The sequence below is a fragment of the Ornithorhynchus anatinus genome, chromosome 6, assembly GCF_004115215.2.
Source record: "Ornithorhynchus anatinus isolate Pmale09 chromosome 6, mOrnAna1.pri.v4, whole genome shotgun sequence".
Lineage (NCBI taxonomy): Eukaryota > Metazoa > Chordata > Mammalia > Monotremata > Ornithorhynchidae > Ornithorhynchus > Ornithorhynchus anatinus.
The window spans coordinates 8622386-8640354 of record NC_041733.1 but is presented as its reverse complement, the minus strand read 5'-3'; the positions used below and the strand labels follow the sequence as shown (position 1 = coordinate 8640354).

Below are 17969 nucleotides of genomic sequence, written 5' to 3'. Positions count from 1 at the left end.
TATCACCGTGGATGGCACGACCATCCTTCCCGTCTCTCAGGCCCGCAATCTCGGTGTCATCCTTGACTCGTCTCTCTCGTTCACCCCACACATCCTATCCGTTACCGAGACCTGCCGGTTTCACCTCTACAATATCGCCAAGATCCGCCCTTTCCTCTCCACCCAAACGGCTACCTTACTATTACGGGCTCTCGTTATATCCCGGCTAGACTACTGTGTCGGCCTTCTCTCTGACCTCCCTTCCTCCTCTCTCGCCCCGCTCCGGTCTATTCTTCACTCCGCTGCCCGGCTCCTCTTCCTGCAGAAACGATCTGGGCATGTCACTCCCCTTCTTAAACAACTCCAGTGGTTGCCTATCGACCTCCGCTCCAAACAAAAACTCCTCACTCTAGGCTTCGAGGCTCTCCATCACCTTTCCCCTTCCTACCTCTCCTCCCTTCTCTCTTTCTACCGCCCACCCCGCACGCTCCGCTCCTCCGCCGCCCACCTCCTCACCGTCCCTCGGTCTCGCCTATCCCGCCGTCGACCCCCGGGCCACGTCCTCCCGCGGTCCTGGAACGCCCTCCCTCCTCACCTCCGCCAAACTGATTCTCTTTCCCTCTTCAAAACCTTACTTAAAAATCACCTCCTCCAAGAGGCGTTCCCAGACTGAGCTCCTCTTCCCCCTCTACTCCCTCTGCCATCCCCCCTTTACCTCTCCGCAGCTAAAGCCTCATTTTCCCCTTTTCCATCTGCTCCTCCCCCTCTCCCTTCCCATCCCCTCAGCAGTGTACTCGTCCGCTCGACTGTATATATTTTCGTTACCCTATTTATTTTGTTAATGAATTGTACATCGCCTTGATTCTATTTAGTTGCCATTGTTTTTACGAGATGTTCTTCCCCTTGACGCTGTTTAGTGCCATTGTTCTTGTCTGTCCGTCTCCCCCGATTAGACTGTAAGCCCGTCAAACGGCAGGGACTGTCTCTATCTGTTGCCGACTTGTTCATCCCAAGCGCTTAGTACAGTGCTCTGCACATAGTAAGCGCTCAATAAATACTATTGAATGAATGAATGAAAAGTGGCAGAGTGGGGATTCGAACCCATGACCTCTGACTCCCAAGCTCGGGCTCTTTCCACTGAGCCACGCCCCTTATGTCTTTCAGCAGTATTTTTTTATGGTATGTGGTAAGTGTTTACTATGTGTCGGGCACTGTTGGGGTAGATACAAACAAGTTAATCAGGTTGGACAAAGTCCATGTCCCACATGGCGCTCACAGTCTTAATTCCCACATTTCAGATAAACTAACAGGCACAGAGAAGCAGCGTGGCTCCGTGGAAAGGGCACGGGCTTTGGAGTCAGAGGTCATGAGTTCAAATCCCAGCTCTGCCACTTGTCAGCTATGTGACTGTGAGCAAGTCACTTAACTTCTCTGTGCCTCAGTTACCTCATCTGTAAAATGGGGATTAAGACTTTGAGCCCCACGTGGGACATCCTGATTCCCCTGTGTCTACCCCAGCGCTTAGAACGGTGCTCAGCACATAGTAAGCGCTTAACAAATACCAACATTATTATTATTAAGTGACCTACCCAAGGCTATATAGAAGGCAAGTGGCAGATCCAAGATTAGAACCCAGGTCCTTCTGAATTCCAGGTCCATGCTTCGTGCTACTAGTGGTACTAATAAAAGGACTCATCGCGTGGCCACTGGATACGACACCGCTAAACACATGGAAAGTCCAAAACAAAGAATGACATTCCCTTCCCACTTGGAGCCTGCAATCCAATTCTGCCTTTGGTTGGTTCGTCTCCGAGCCTCTGCTCATCTGATATTCACCCCACCCACACGGCACTTATGCATACATCTTTAAATTATATATTCTAAATTATGTATTCATATTAATGTCTGTCTCCTCTTCCAGACTGTAATCTCGTTATGGGCAGAGAACGCGTCTGCTAATTCTGCGGTGGTGTATTCTCCCTAATATCTAGGCCAGTGCTGGGCACGTAGTAAGCGTTCAGTACCACTGATTGATTGATTGTCGCCTCCTTGGTTGTCTCTCCGCTACTGTTTCCCAACTAGTCACACCTTGGTCACAATCTGTGGATTTACTTTCCTGGGTCTTTAAAATGTCATTTTTGGCAGACCTTTCCGGTTGGGCCCCAGAAGAAGAGTATTCTTCTATTGTCCAGTCTCTCTGTGGGCATTTGCTCCGAGGGCTACATAAGCATTGTTTCCACGCTGATGGATTTGACTGTGTGGTGCCAGTGCTCTCAGTTTATTCTTCATCCAGGAGGTGGTAAACATAAGGAATTCTTTGTAAAAGGGAGTCGGGCAAGCCCCAGATTGCTGTGGGTTCAAGATCTGTTTGAAGACATGTAGTATGGATGAAAGGCGCAGAATGGGAAATTAAAGAAGAAAGGTGAAATTAATCGGGCAGTAGATTGCTAACCATTAGGAAGAATATGAGATAGGGTACAATAATAATGATAATGTTGGTATTTGTTAAGCGCTTACTATGTGCAGAGCACTGCTCTAAGCACTGGGGTAGATACAAGGTAATCAGGTTGTCCCACGTGAGGCTCACAGTTAATCCCCATTTTACAGATGAGGTAACTGAGGCACAGAGGAGTGAAGTGACTTGCCCACTTGTCGAACCCATGACCTTGACTCCGAAGTCCAGGCTCTTTCCGCTGAGCCATGCTGCTTCCCATATCATGTATCACATTGTTCTTCAAAGCATCCCATTGCTGTGGTCAGAAACAGTATAGCTAACTTGTTGACGTATCAATTAGACCCAGTAAAGGCAGTAATGCCAATAAAAGTATTTCTTTTGTTCTTGTGGCACATCAAGAGAAAGATGGATAAAACAATTTCTCCAAAGATCTTTAATTTGGCTTAATGCCACATCAAACACACTCTATCTTCCAAAGATTGGGCAGCCTTCTTGTGGAGGTTTGCTACTTCTTGGTTTATTCTTGCATTATTAGACAGTGAATTTCCTAGATATCAAATTCGGTATTGACATATAACCTTGTATAATCGATGGGTTCCTTAGTAGTCTGTATGCCTTACCTCATGCAAACTAGTATATCACCCTTATTCTGCTCAGTCTAATAGTCAGCCGGTAACTGTGAGCCCCACGTGGGACAACCTGATCATCTTGTATCCTCCCCAGCGCTTAGAACAGTGTTTTGCATATAGAAAGTGCTTAACAAATGCCATCATTATTATTCTTATTACCAAAGATGGTCTGGAACATATCGAGTCTGCCAGAAGCCTACAAGTATTCATTCCAAAACAGCTCACTGGGAGTGACACATGAATAGAATGACTGAAAACAAGATATCCGCGCAACTGTTTTACATTGGGGCAGGGCATGAGGGAAACACACACTAGATAAAGTAATGAACACTGAGAAGATCGAACAGAGCTGTGAACTGAAAAATCAGTTCAAAATCACCTACGTACAGCTTTTCATGTGATGGATTCAAGGGCTTCCGATGATGCTCTTAGACTGATTTGGAAGTATTTCCCACAGATCGGAATCACACTGCAACGTATTGTGTTCAAGATATTAGATAGAAATGAGGTTGGCTTTATTTAACTCCCTAATATTTGGTAAGTTTAATTAAAATGCTAATCTATACTCATGCCCATCAGATGCAATAACACTTAAAAACCAAAGCACAAAATGGTTTTAGCGGTTTTTGCACCGTTGTCATCTGTTCAACACCACAAAACAGTCTAAATGAACCAATAACGTTGGTATCCAAAGCCCTTAGCGGCAGTATTTCTCAAGAACTCCAAAAAGGATGATAAATGATCAGAACAGTAATAAAGTGGATCCAAAGACCTCGGTATTTGCTCTCAAATTTTCCTTATTTCATGATTAAACAATTACATTATTGAGTGCTTACAGTGTGCAGGGCCACTGTACTAGGCGCTTGGGAAAGTACAATATAACAGAATTGGTAGACACATTCCCTGCCTACAGTGAGTTTATAGTCTAGAGTAACAACCTAGGTTAAGGGAGTAACCTTAGCTTAGGGCACCATCCTTACACCAGTTAGAACAATTCGAAACAAAATTAATTTAGGAAAAAGAGGTCTCATTCAAATAAAAATGTTTTACACATTACCTAGATGAATTCAGAAAAGTGATTTCATGAAATGTGTATGTATTAAAAGTACATTCAGGAAAGTAATATATGAATTGTGTCTACAAAGTATTAAAAGATATGGAATAATTGACAAAAGTGACCCAGCACAATTATTTAAGGAATAAACTACCTCTAAACCTCAGTGATTGAGAATGACTACAATTTAATTGGAACAGATATGAAAGCAGGTCATGTTCTAATTAGAATTATCAAGAGAAATATCTCACCTAAAATTAAAGTAGCAAGTACTCAGATTAAAACAAAACAAAAAAAAAAACCTTAGCGTCAACTATTGGGCACGCTAGCTGATAAGGAAAAAAGGTTTCAAACGGTCATTTATAAAATGAAAGTGTCATGTTAGAGTGATTCATGTGCCCTTTTGTAATCTTTAAACCTAAACTGAAGAAAAAAAAAAGAAAGAAAGAAGACTCCAGGTTGGGTTTAATATCAAGAAACGTTGCGTTTTCGAGCCCAGAGAGCAACAAAAATGATTAAAGATTTGGAAAATGAGCCTTTAAGGAAAAATTAAATGAGATAATTTAATTTAAAGGAGAAAAGGCAAAAGAGGGAAGTTAGCATTTTCCCATACTTGAATGGATAAGGCATATATGGTGGTGAGCACCTGTTCCCCCAATTTCCACAGGGAACACTGTCTTTAGTGTCAGCTTAAACAACTTAGAAAGTTTCATGGTTTTCTTACTAAATAGAATGAATTAACATTCGCAACACCTGCAACATCAGGTTTTTTATCCTTTCGTTTTGAAATGGCATTTTTACCAAACACTGCAGATTAACAATTAGCCAGAACCTGGCAGCCTTTTACATCCACCTGCATCAGAAAATCCTTTGCTTAAAAACAAAAGTTTTCAAAAATAAAATGGACTTGGATGTTGTCAATCTATTCTGATTCCTGAGGAGCACACGATCAATGTTTGGATAGACAAGTACCGTAAAAATCGAACACAATTTGGCCTTTGGATGATTGATGTATCAGAGAGTCCACGCCATCACCCTCAGGTTCAAGACTTTTTCACTTCTGACATTTCAAATAACTGCATCTGTGTCACCTAGGTATCACATGGTGAAAGGGATAACTACCAGCATGTCTCAGTGGAAAGAGCACGGGCTAGGGAGTCAGAGGTCATGGGTTCAAATCCTGGCTCTGTCGCTTGTCTGCTGTGTGACTTTGGGCGTCACTTCACTTCTCTGTGCCTCAGGTACCTCAACTGTAAAATGGACATTAAGACTGTGAGCCCCACGTGGGACAACCCGATCATCTTGTTTCCTCCCTAAAGCTTAGAACAGTTCTTTGCACAGAGTAAGTGCTTAACAAAGGCTATCATTATTATTATTATTACCAAGGATGATCTGGAACATATCGAGTCTGCCAGAAGCCTACAAATATTCATTCCGAAACCTCTCACTGGGAGTGACACATGAATAGAATGACCGGAAACAAGATACCACGCAACTGTTTTATGATGGGGCAGGGCACAAGGGAGACACACACTAGATACAGTAACGAACACTGAGAAGATGGAACAGAGCTGTGAACTTCCGGGAGACAACAGAAACAGTTAAACTATTCATGCAACAATCAGAAACGGGGTTACTCTTTTAGCACCTAGGCTTCAGAAAGGTGAGGAGAAGCAGCAGAATTAAAATGGCGGGTGTTGAAAACAACCTAACACATCACAAATGAGAACATTTAAATGCGTATAGTGTGAAAAGCATTGCCGGTAAAACAAATCTTTGTATAGCTACATAACCACACCTAGAGAAAAATCTAGCCATCAGTGAGTTTTTTTTTTCCTTTGGAACGTGACACTTATGTATAGCTATGCATAGCAGACTAATCATGGGGAAGTAGTCAAAAGTGTTATTTTACAAAGAGGGAGTCTCAATCAATCCACCACAGGCTTATTATCCTACCTGCACAAATTAAATCGACAAATTCTTTTAGTTCTATCTTCATAACATTGCTAAAAATCCACTGGTTCCTCACTATTTAAACTATCACTACTCTGATCCAAGCACTTACATCCACCTTGAATAGCGCATCAGCCTCCTTGCTTACCTTCCATCTCTCCCATCTCTTCTAACTCCAGCTTTTCCTTCACTCCGCTCACCCGGATCATTTTTCTAAAAGAACTGTTTCCACATCTCCCTACTCCTGAAGAACCTCCAGGTGTTGCCCTTGCTATCACAAACAGAAACTCCTAAACATCTGCTCTGAAGTACTAAATCATCTTCCCTCAAACCACCTGATCTCGCTGAGTACCATGACCTTGTCCATACCCCTTTTTTCCTTTGACACCAACTTACTCACTGTAAGTCACTCTCATCTATCTCACTTGCTGATGTCGATCGTTCGGTTATATTTATTGAGCACGTGCTGGATGCCGAACACTTGGGAAAGGACAGTACAGTAGAGTTGGTGCAAACAAGGAGCTTGCAGTCTAGAGGGGGAGATGTCAGAGGGGTTGAACTGCACTGATAGGCTTCTGTAAACTAACGATAAGAATCTTCTGCTCTACAGTAAAGGTAAAATCAATGACCATAGATCTGTAAGGGTGGAGTAAAAGTAAGTGGTAAAACACTAAGCTTTCCTAGGTGCTGAAAGTCATAACAGCAGTTCTACACAGCACGTGGTGCCTGTCTATTGATCCTAGTCTTTGAATCAATCAATCAGTGGTACTTGCTGAGCAACTGACTATGTGCAGAGCACTGTTCTAGGCACTTGAGCACTGCTGAAGCAGCCTCAGGTCACAAATAACCTGACGCTGGGGAAAGAAAGAGTTTTAAGTGCAGTTATTAAGGCAATAATTCCCACTACCAAGTAGGCTGAAAGCACTAAATTATTTTCTATTCATAAATGATAGTTTGCTGTGCTGAATTAGTATTTGTGCGGTTACCTGTCAAGTAATTTTGCTCGACCTCTCAAGCAGTGACATTTAACGGGTGGTAACTGTGTGCAGAGCATGGTACTGAGTACTTGGGAAGCAACAACAGAGATGATGGACAAAATCCCTGTTGTCAGGGAGTTTACGATCTTATTCCTTCTTACTGGTTCTTCTTTCTCATATTCCCCAATTCCTCTGCTATGCTTCCATTGGATCGAGACATAAAGAGAACTGGTCGTGATCCAAGCACTTATTTCCCACCCCGAACTCCCTGTTGACCTCCATGCATCTGTCACCCTTCTCCAGCTCACATTTAATTCTGCTACCTAGATTATTTTCCTGAAAAAAACATTCAGCCCTTGTCCCTACACTCCTTAAAAAACCTCTCATAATTGCCTATCCTCTCTACTATGAAACGTAGAATCCTTATTATCGGTTTTAAGGCATCAATGAGATCTCTTTCACCTACCTTACCTTGCTGATCGCCTACTACAACCCCTCCCGCACACTTTGTTCTTTTATTGCCCACCTGCTCACTGTACCTCAGTCTCATCTGTCTCACCACCAACTCCTTGCCTGCTGCTTTTTTAACCAGAGATAATGTACTTGGGATCAGGGGATCAGTAGATTAAATAAAGCGTGAATTCAAATCAATCCACTTTTCTACTTTGAATACGTTGTTCAATATGACTTATGAAACTATAAACTACGTATACAGCTTCTGGTTCCAGAAATGTTGGGTAAATTAAGGAAAAACCCTTTAAGAATTGAAGAAAAAAAAAGAAGACTCCAGGGTGGGCTTAATACCAAGAAATGCTTGCTTTTTGAGCCCAGAGAGCAACACAAATGATTAAAGTTTTGGAAAATGAGCCTTTAAGGAAATATTAAATGAGATTATTTAAAGGAGAAAAGGCCAAGGAGGGAAGTTAGCAGTTTTCATGCACTTGTATGGATAAGGCATATATAGCATGTATGGCATATACAAGGCATATACAATGGCATTCATGACATTATAGGTAATGATGTCAATTACTATTCTGGTTGAATTCAGTCCGTGTCAAGATACGTTCATTAAGAGGCACCATCAGACATTTCACAGTCTCTTATGTTCTATCGTCAACTAAACTACAAGGAAGACATTTGCAATGGCTAGTAAAAGCAATGCATTATCATAAATCCAGTTAGCTTTAAACTCCAGTAATCAGTGTTTTGTCTCCCTCTTCTGGATTTTGAAATTAATTAACTTTAGAGACTGTAAACATGTACGTTATGTTATTTTTTTCCACAGGCTTCCAAGTCAGTCAAATAAATTATCACGACATCAGGATATGATGGACTTGTTAGTCTTAAAAAAGTCAGTATAAGTTAATAATTTAAGGTTTCGGTCTAATACTTCAATGCCAGCTGAATAAAGCATGATGCCAAGTTGCATGTAATCTACTAAGGAGCTGAAAAAGAGAGCAAATACATAAAGACTTTGACCAAGTTTGTTACTTTGTTAAAATGTCAATGACTGAAGAATTCAACTTCCATGTGCATCATTTCATTTTCTCCATCACATCATAAATCTGTGTGCCCATGGTACTGTCATGTGACTTTCTACCATTATCTCCCTAAATCTTGGCTGAACAAGCAGATTCCATGAGGTCTTCAAATCACACACCTTCTGAAGTCTGTAGGTCCTTCTGGCCCTGGATTGCGTATACCTATACTTTTGTATTCTTCTCTCCCAAGCGTTTAGTAGAGTGCTCTGCATACAGTAAACACTTAAATGAGCACCATTAATTGATTCATTGCAAGCCGCCCAACACAAATGAAGCTATTCCTTTTTCCATAAAATCTCAGCGATGGAGAGGCAGGTTCTCCTTCAACCGTGTTCAATCATTAATAACCCTCCCAATATAACTTCATCAGGGTCACTCCACACAAGGCCGGTACTTAATACTGTTTTAATAACAATAATAATGGTGTTGGTACTTGTTAAGTGCTTACTATGTGCTGAGCACTGTTCCAAGTGCTGGGGTAGATACAGGGTAATCAGGTTGTCCCACGTGAGGCTCACAGTCTTAATCTCCACTTTACAGATGAGGTAACTGAGGTCCAGAGAAGTTAAGTGACTTGCCCAAGGTGACACAGCTGACAAGTGGCAGAGCCGGGATTAGAACCCATGACCTCTGAATCCTAAGCCCGTGTCCTTTCCACTGAGCCACGCTGAATCGATTAGACTGTGAGCCCGTCACTGAGCAGGGATTGTCTATCTGTTGCTGAACTGTACATTCCAAGTGCTTAGTACAGTGCTCTGCACATAGTAAGCACTCAATAAATACTATTGAATGAATGAATCCCAGCTATGGTTTGAGCCACTGAAACAGAGACCGTTCAGATAAGTGCCAAAACTCGATGACAGCCTTTACTATCGCCGCCTCGCTTAGATTCAAGGCACTTTTAGAGAAGCAGCGTGGCTCAGTGGAAAGAGCACGGGCTTTGGAGTCACAGGTCACAGGTTCGAATCCCGGCTCGGCCACTTGTCAGCTGTGTGACTTTGGGCAAGTCACTTAACTTCTCGGAGCCTCAGTTACCTCATCTGTAAAATGGGGATTAAGACTGTGAGCCCCACGTGGGACAACCTGATTCCCCTGTGTCTACCCCAGCGCTTAGAACAGTGCTCTGCACATAGTAAGCGCTTAACAAATACCAACATTATTATTAATGGTCTTGCATGCTAAATTATTTTTTTTAATGATTATCTGTTTGCATATTCAAAATACTTCATCAGTTTAAAGAATTAAAAAGAGATATGCAGAGGAGGTGTTCCACTGGGGCACTCTGGTGCTTGAGCTCAAGTAATAATAATAATAATGTTGGTACTTGTTAAGCGCTTACTATGTGCAGAGCACTGTTCTAAGAGCTGGGGTAGATACAGGGTAATCAGGTTGTCCCACGTGAGGCTCACAGTCTTCATCCCCATTTTACAGTTGAGGTCACTGAGGCACAAGAAGTGAAGTGACTTGCCCACAGTCACACAGCTGACAAGAGTCAGGATTCAAACCCATGACCTCTGACTCCCAAGCCCATGCTCTTTCCACTGAGCCACGCTGCTTCTACTGAGGATCAGAGATGGAGGAGGTTCAGTTCAAGCCACTTGTGCTAGCATCACAACCAAAGAGAAGTAAACAGAGGTGAAGAAACAAAACTGCCACAATGAGATTCACCAACTAGCAACTTTTGTAGTATTTACTTAACTTGAATAAGAGTTTCCAAAAAAAATATTTACCTATTTTTCTCCACCAACTCATCAAAGTTGGTATCTAGCTTTTGGCATTTCCTCAAAATGATCTTTTAGAATTCAGTATCACAAACTATAAAACTTTGCAAATTTAATGAAAGAGCAATAACTGGCATAGCGGAAATTTTTAAAAATTGCATATTTTTCATAGAAACGAAATTTTATGTGATTAATGGATATACCTCAACTAAAAAATCACCTTAAACTTGATTTACCCTGGGCAGTTAAGGACAGAATCCTTGAGTGTGAAATCTACCCTTTCAAGTCATTGGTCTGCTCACTATCCAGTCCACTACTTCGAGCAGTTAATTGGATACTAGAGCAAGGCCACAGTTTTCCCAAAGAATCCAATTTGCTTACAAGGAGGATTTTAAGCACTGGAACAATCGGGCACAAGGTAAATGTTTCCTTAAGAAGTCATAGAGAATGCCACAAAGAGAAAAAAAAAAAATAGCCTAAACTTCTATTGACTGTTATATCACAGCAATACCCTATATACCTCATTAAGGACTTATACTCACTAAATGTACTTCTTAGGGCAAGATGATAAAAAAATAAGTGACCTCCAGTTCAGCTACTTAAAGAAACCTCGGAAGATTTAATGCAATATCGTCTGATACAAGTTTTTCTGGAAGTTTTTAGTATTGAGAAACAAAGGCTCCTCTTAAAAGAGAAATCTAAGTAATTGAATTCAAACGTTCTGGGAACTGAAGTCACTGACATTTCTCATTTCATGATTCTTCTCCTATTATGAAGAGCTCGAACAGAGCATTGTAACCTAGGGTGAGAAATGTTAATCAGTGAGTGAGATAGTTAGGTCCCAGCTTTCTCTTGTGTTCTTTCCCATCTCTGATCTCTCTCCCTCCTTCTCCATCCCTCCATTTTCTTTACCTCATTTCTCCCCCGACACACCTGTCCCCACGCCATTTGGGTATCATTTTTCTGCTATTCCAGCTGAGCCTCTTCCTTTAATCAATGAATCATATTTATTGTTTACCATGTGCAGGGTGCTGTACTAAGTGCTTTGGGGAGTACAACACAACAGTATAATAGACGTATTCCCTGCCCAACCCTAGCATACAGTGAGAGGGGGAGACAACGGGGAAAAGAGGAAACAATAATAATAATGATAATAATAATGACATTTGTTAAGCACTTACTAGGTGCCAAGGACTGGGGTGGATAGAAGCAAATCGGTTGAAAACGGTCCCTGTCCCACATGGGGCAATGTGGAAGCACAGTGGTCAAGGTCCTGCATTTGTCCACCTTTCCCTCTGCTCTTTCCCTCTACCTAAGCCTGCTTCACCACTCTGGGTTATGCCTGATGGATTGACTAACCCAAACTACCCAGTTACTTGATTTACTCAAAACAAGCCCAGTCATTTGACTGACTCAAATAACTTAGTTTCATGATTGACTCAAATGGGTAGCCAAACTTGTTCTGAGTCAAGCACAGTACAACATGAAAAAACCACTCCCTTGAACTAAATCAAGTCCCTGGCCCTGTTTATCACCATATCGAAGGAGGTCCAGTACTAAACAGAAAATGCCCCAGGGACTCACTGCTTTCTATCCTAAAGTATTTCTCCTCTTATATCATTATGAATGTTATACTAACGGTATATAAATTAGCTCTGTATTGCTTGAAGTTGAGCTGACCTTGACTAGGAGGGGAATCTCTGCTACTCAACGTCTGTCCCTACTAGAGCTGGATGAAGCGCTAGTAGTAAAAAACTTGTCTTTGCCATACCATTTTCTACACAGAGACTGTAAAGTTTTCCTTCCACAGTTCACAGTTCCAATCCCCATTTTAAGGATAAGGTAACAAGCAGAGAGAAGCGAAGTGACTTGCCCCAGACACTTCAGTTGCAAAAGACTTGCAGACAAGTGGTGGTGCCGGGATTAGAAACCATGTCCTTCTGACTCCCAGGCCTCTAACTATCCATATATGGAAGGCTTTCAATAAGGCTTCAAAGGTGGGGAGAGTAACTGTCTTGCTTCCTTAAAAGACTCAAACAGAAGGTATGAGATACTAGTTTCCAAAAGTGGGACAAACAAGTGACCTAGGTTGGAGGACAAAAAAAAATTTTAAAAAATTGGAAAACCACAGACACCAAATATATATATGGAGAAAAGTAATTTTTCAGTTCTCGAGAATGAGGGATCTTCTTGACGCGAAAGGTATGCGGATTTTTCTTGTAATACCCGCTTAGAAGGATGGTTGTTCCATAATTTCAGCAAATTCCAACCTTAAATGATAACCTGGAGATAGGCTATCTTCTTTTATAACATTTAAATTCTCAATTCTCCACCCTTCCTGGAATCAGAAAACCCTAAAATAAAATCTTATGCCTGCAATCTACTACTTTGAAATAAACATCAACAATTCATTAATTTACCAGGGTTTTATTTTTTAGGCTACCTGTATCTGTAGCAAAGTAGGGCATGCCGGTCTCCTCCAAAGATGTCGTAAGTGGCCCACTTTTTTCAAGGTTATATCAAAAGGCCAGAGTCACCAAAAATAAAATCCAATTACAACGCGATTGGCTTTTGGTGAAGTATCCAGTGCCGGAGAAGCATTTTGCTCCAAAAAATTGGGTGGCAGAATTCGTTCGTCATCAAGCTTGCAATTTTCCAAATTATTCCTCTGCTCCCCAGGAGGCAGCTAAAGAGTATCCTATCCAAGAACATATACTTTGGGTAGGATCACTAAAAGGACTGGCTATTTAAAATTTTTAATATGATTTGAAAGATCATGGGCCTGGGTGTCATACATTCCTTCAATCATATTTACTTAGCGCTTACTATGTGCAGAGCACTGTACTAAGCACTTGGAAAGTAGTATACAATTCAGCAAGAGAGACAGCCCCTGCCCACACTGGGCAGAGGACCTTCGTTCCAATCCCAAATCCGCCACCTGTCCTCAGTGTGACCGTGAGGAGTTACAACTTCTCTGTGTCTCAGTTCCTCATCTATAAAATGAGGACCCAATACCTATTTTTCTTCCCACTTGGCCTGTGAGCCTTATGTGGGACAGGGATTGATTGTGTACAGCTTAAGTATCTTGTATCTACCCCAGCACTGAATACAGCACTGACGTATACTAAGTGCTTAATATCATCATCGTTATTATTACTATTATTTTAGTCCAGGAAGGGATGGCTCAAGGTTCCCAAGTTTGGGTTTGTAGGCAGGTGACTAATTAGACCATCCGGCGCATATGATTGTTCTTTTCTGAAAGGTTAGAAATGAAAAGTCATTTATTCTCTGTGTTATAATCACTCTCAAGAAATTCTTCCTTAGGCCCAATCAGGGTTTCTTTCACTTTACTTTCAGCCCATTTCCTTTTAGTCACTTCCAATGAATCCTTCCTTCTACAAGGTCAGGAATTCCCGCTAATCTAGACTAATCTGGAAATCTGGTGATCATGATGTTCTTGATGTGTTTCTCCACAATTACAGAAAAGATTGACATTTTTAAGGTCTTTTCCCTCCCACAGTGATTCATGAAAAACAGTTGGTCTTAGCGTTGAATGCATCGATTGCTTTGATGAATATACTGCAAATTGAAAACTCAATATGCAATGCTGTAATAAAAATACTTGAGAATTATTCAGTTCCCATAGGGAGGGTAATGCTAAGAAAAGAATACAACATTCGTACTCACCGTGACTTTACTTCCAACTATCTGCATGCAGTGGTCAACGAAGAGTGTTTATGGTGTAAAAAAAATAAACAGCAACAATATTAGTAAGCTGAAGCTTTCCACACAAGAAGTTGAAAGTCTTTTGAATTAGTAAAATAACAATTCCCAAGACTAAAATGTGATTTAGACAAATTACCACGTGAAGAACAGACATATCACTATCATTTGTGCTACAACATCAGAAAACAGTTGAGGTGGATAAAGAAGGATTTTCAGATCAGTTCTCTTTGTAGTTTAAATATAGAGAGAAGTTTATTCAGAAGGGGGTGGTCATTTAAATATACTACTAATGTAATTCTAAAGACTTAAAAGTGTCATCAGGCTGTAAATATCTGGACAGATCCTAGTGATGCTTACGTATCAAAAATAGTTAAAAAAAAAAAACACAGCATGGTTATTATTTTAATTCCACAGGAAGTCATATTTTGTTTTTGATGTAGAGGGGTAAGGTAGAAAACTAAAATTTTGCATGTTTGTCACTTAATTTATATTAATTGGGAAAACCATTAGCTTCATTAGTCATTTTCTCTGGGGTGGATCAATCTACCAAGTTTATTGTGCACTTACTGTGTGCAAAGCACTGTACTAAGTACTTGGGAGAGTACAACATAATTGGCAGACACATTTCCCACCCACAACAGGCTTACACTGAGAAACAGAATATGTATTTGATAACGTGCACATTAACATGCATCTGCAAGTCACCCGCAAATACCTAGTGCTATCCCCACATGAGGCCTTCCAAGAAAAGGATTCTACCAAATTCAGTCCTGCCTCTCAGGGGTTTACAAGTCAGAGTTTTAACCAATATCACAAAATGGGTTTTTATACCAAAAATCCAACTGAATAAAAGCAGCTTTTTTTGGTCAGACTGCCAAAAGGGAAAATGGAAAATCCATATCCTAAAAGCTACTAAATGTACTATTTATTATTCATTATAAATAGTAACCTCTGCAGGTGAAATGTTAAAAACCTTAAGGCATAAAATAAGAAATGGAATACCTGGTCATTGCTAAATAATTTTCAAAAGCAGTAGGGGCCACTTAAGAATTTATTTTGACGTGGGCAGGGAACGTGTCGAGCAAACCTGCTGTATTGTACTCTCCCAAGCACTAAGTACAATGCTTTGCACAGAGTTAGTGCTCGGTAAATGCCAGACTGATTGATTCTTGATCCTTCGGCCCAGAGATTTATTGCTGAAAGAAGGAACCAATACATTCACCATACCATCAATATGGTACTACCCTTTTGAGAAATCAAACTAGGTGCGGGCCTGAAAACTTGAAGAAAGATTTCCTTTTTTGTTTTTTGTTTTTTTCTTTTTACTTCATGTGCCAAAAGAGTCCTGAACTTGTCCAGTCAATCTGTCCTAATACTTAAAGCCTGATGAGAAGAGCTATTAAGTCAAAAACCAGAAGCAATCATATCATTGAACTTTTGAAATAGCTACTGATGAGCGGATGGGAATTTTTTTTTTTTAAATCAAGTCACTTGACATATTACTTTTACAAAAGATTACAGGTTTAGAAGATTACATCTCAGAAAATTATTGCAAAAATGGGGCATGGTGATTCCATTTAAGTTTATACACCTCAACTGGTAAATTTAGTTTGGGTTCACTTAAAAATATCACATATTAAGTAAATGAATAATAATCAGATTTATAGGTCATGCCCAAAACATAACATTTCTACCTTCCTATTATTTAAAATGTTGTTCTTGAAGATGTTTTTCCCCCATTCTCTTGATGATATAATAATACATAAAGGAAATTTACCTCTGGGTGCACCCATGACATAAGCCTCGATCACATCAATAGTAGGCATTAATTTGAACAGACATTCTTTAATAAATGTTTCTAAAAGTACAGAAGATTCTCCACAAGACTTGATTTCACTGAGGGTCTTGGGTAGTACAATCCGGGGAATTAAAGAAAAGTTCTTCCCACAAAAGGCATCCTTCTAGATAGAACGCAGGTGCCTTAGGGAGCAGCATGGCTTAGTGGAAAGACCCCGCCTCGGGAGTCAGAGGTCGAGGTTCTAATCCCGCCTCCGCCACTTGTCAGATGTGTGACTTTGGGCAGGTCACAACTTCTCTGTGTCTCAGTTACCTCATCTGTAAAATGGGGATTAGGACCGTGAGCCCCACGGGGAACAACCTGATTACCTAGTATCTATCCCAGCGCCTAGAACAGTGCTTGGCACACAGTAAGCGCTTAACAAATGCCATCATTATTATTACTATTATGATCAGAAGACAAATTTAATCGCACACTAGGCTTAGGTCAAAGTGTGCATATTATAGAATTTTTTCCCTTAAATTCAAGGATCTTCAATGCATCGTGCGAGAACTGCCTGTAAGTATTTGAAGGTAAGAGCGTCCTTTTAATTAAGGTATTAGGCAATGTTAGTAACTACAAGTCCAGCTCTTAATTATGTATATTAAAGAAAGAGCCGGCTGCTACGACTTAAGTAACGGCTGCCGAGAAGAAATGGGGACCACTGTACTCTATCTTGTTGGGCAGAAGAAAGGACTAGCTCCAGGACCCATCTGGACAAATGGTAGGGGAGAGGAGACAGAATATAAGTGAAGGAAAAGCAGTGCGGTCGTGTGGAAGAGGCACCATCCTGGGAGTCAGAGGGCCTGGGTTTTAATCCCAGCTCCACTGTTTGTTTTCTGTGTCACTCTATTTCTCCGTGCCTCAGTTATCTCATCTGCAAAATCGGTTTAAGGACCGTGAGCCGCATGTGGGCCGTGGGTTGGATCCAACCTGATTAGCTCGTATCTACCCCAGCACTTAAAACAGTGCCCGGCACCTAGTAAGCACTTAATTAAAAAATAAAAATCTTGGGGATCTGGAACCTAAAAAGAATCTACAGTACATGCTTTTAGGTGCTAAGGGGCAGGGTAGAGGCAGATGAGAAGTTTGCAACCAGCTAAAAAAGCCAGCCACTATACTGCCAGATCTTGACACCATATTTACTTTGTTAATGAGATGTACATCCCCTTGATTCTATTTATTGCTATTGTTTTTGTCTGTCTCCCCCGACTAGACTGTAAGCCCGTCAATGGGCAGGGATTGTGTCTATCTGTTGCCGAATTGTATGTTCCAAGTGCTTAGTCCAGTGCTCTGCACATAGTAAGCGCTCAATAAATACTATGAATGAATGAATGAATCTAGGCTCACATCTGGGATGAGGGCAGATGCTCGCAGCTGCTGGCAACCTATTATGGAAGGCACACAGACACACACATTCTTGTTAAGCCCTTACTATGTGCCAAGCACTGTTCTAAGCACTGGGACAGATACAAGCTATTTAATTCGGATAGAGTCCCTGTTCATTCAATAGTATTTATTGAGCGCTTACTATGTGCAGAGCACTGTACTAAGCACTTGGAATGAACAAGTCGGCAACAGATAGAGACAGTCCCTGCCGTCTGACGGGCTTACAGTCTAATCCGGGGAGACGGACAGACGAGAACAATGGCAATAAATAGAGTCAAGGGGAAGAACAACTCGTAAAAACAATGGCAACTAAATAGAATCAAGGAATCAAGCCCCCTGTCCCACATGGGGCTCACACTCTTAACTCCTATTTTCAGATGGGGTAACTGAGGCCCACAGAAGTAAAGTGACTTGCCCAAGGTCACACAGACACGTGGTGGAGCCAGGATCAGAACCCTGGTCGTCCCGACTCCCAGGCCCGTGCTCTATCCACTAAGCCACGCTGAACATCCTCCAGCCAATGCAACAGCCAGCTCCACCTACCACAACCCAATCCATATCCAAAGCCTTACAGGCCTCATTTCTCAGGATCACAGGCGGAACAGGATATGGTAGAGTTGGAGTTTCCAGCCCAGCCGGCAAAAAGGGCATCACTACAATTCTGCACCAGCCCACTCTACATTAGAGGAAGGGAGAAAAGGAAGTTCT

General features: G+C 41.3%; 1 protein-coding gene across 1 annotated transcript in view; it reads right to left on the bottom strand.

Moving 5' to 3' along the window:
• Positions 1 to 17969, bottom strand: part of DIAPH2 (diaphanous related formin 2) — a 692146-nt gene that overhangs the window by 618352 nt on the left and 55825 nt on the right. Inside the window, 1 exon segment of the mRNA XM_029067298.2 lies at positions 13997 to 14017. Within this exon segment, the coding sequence (XP_028923131.1) occupies positions 13997 to 14017 (21 nt within the window).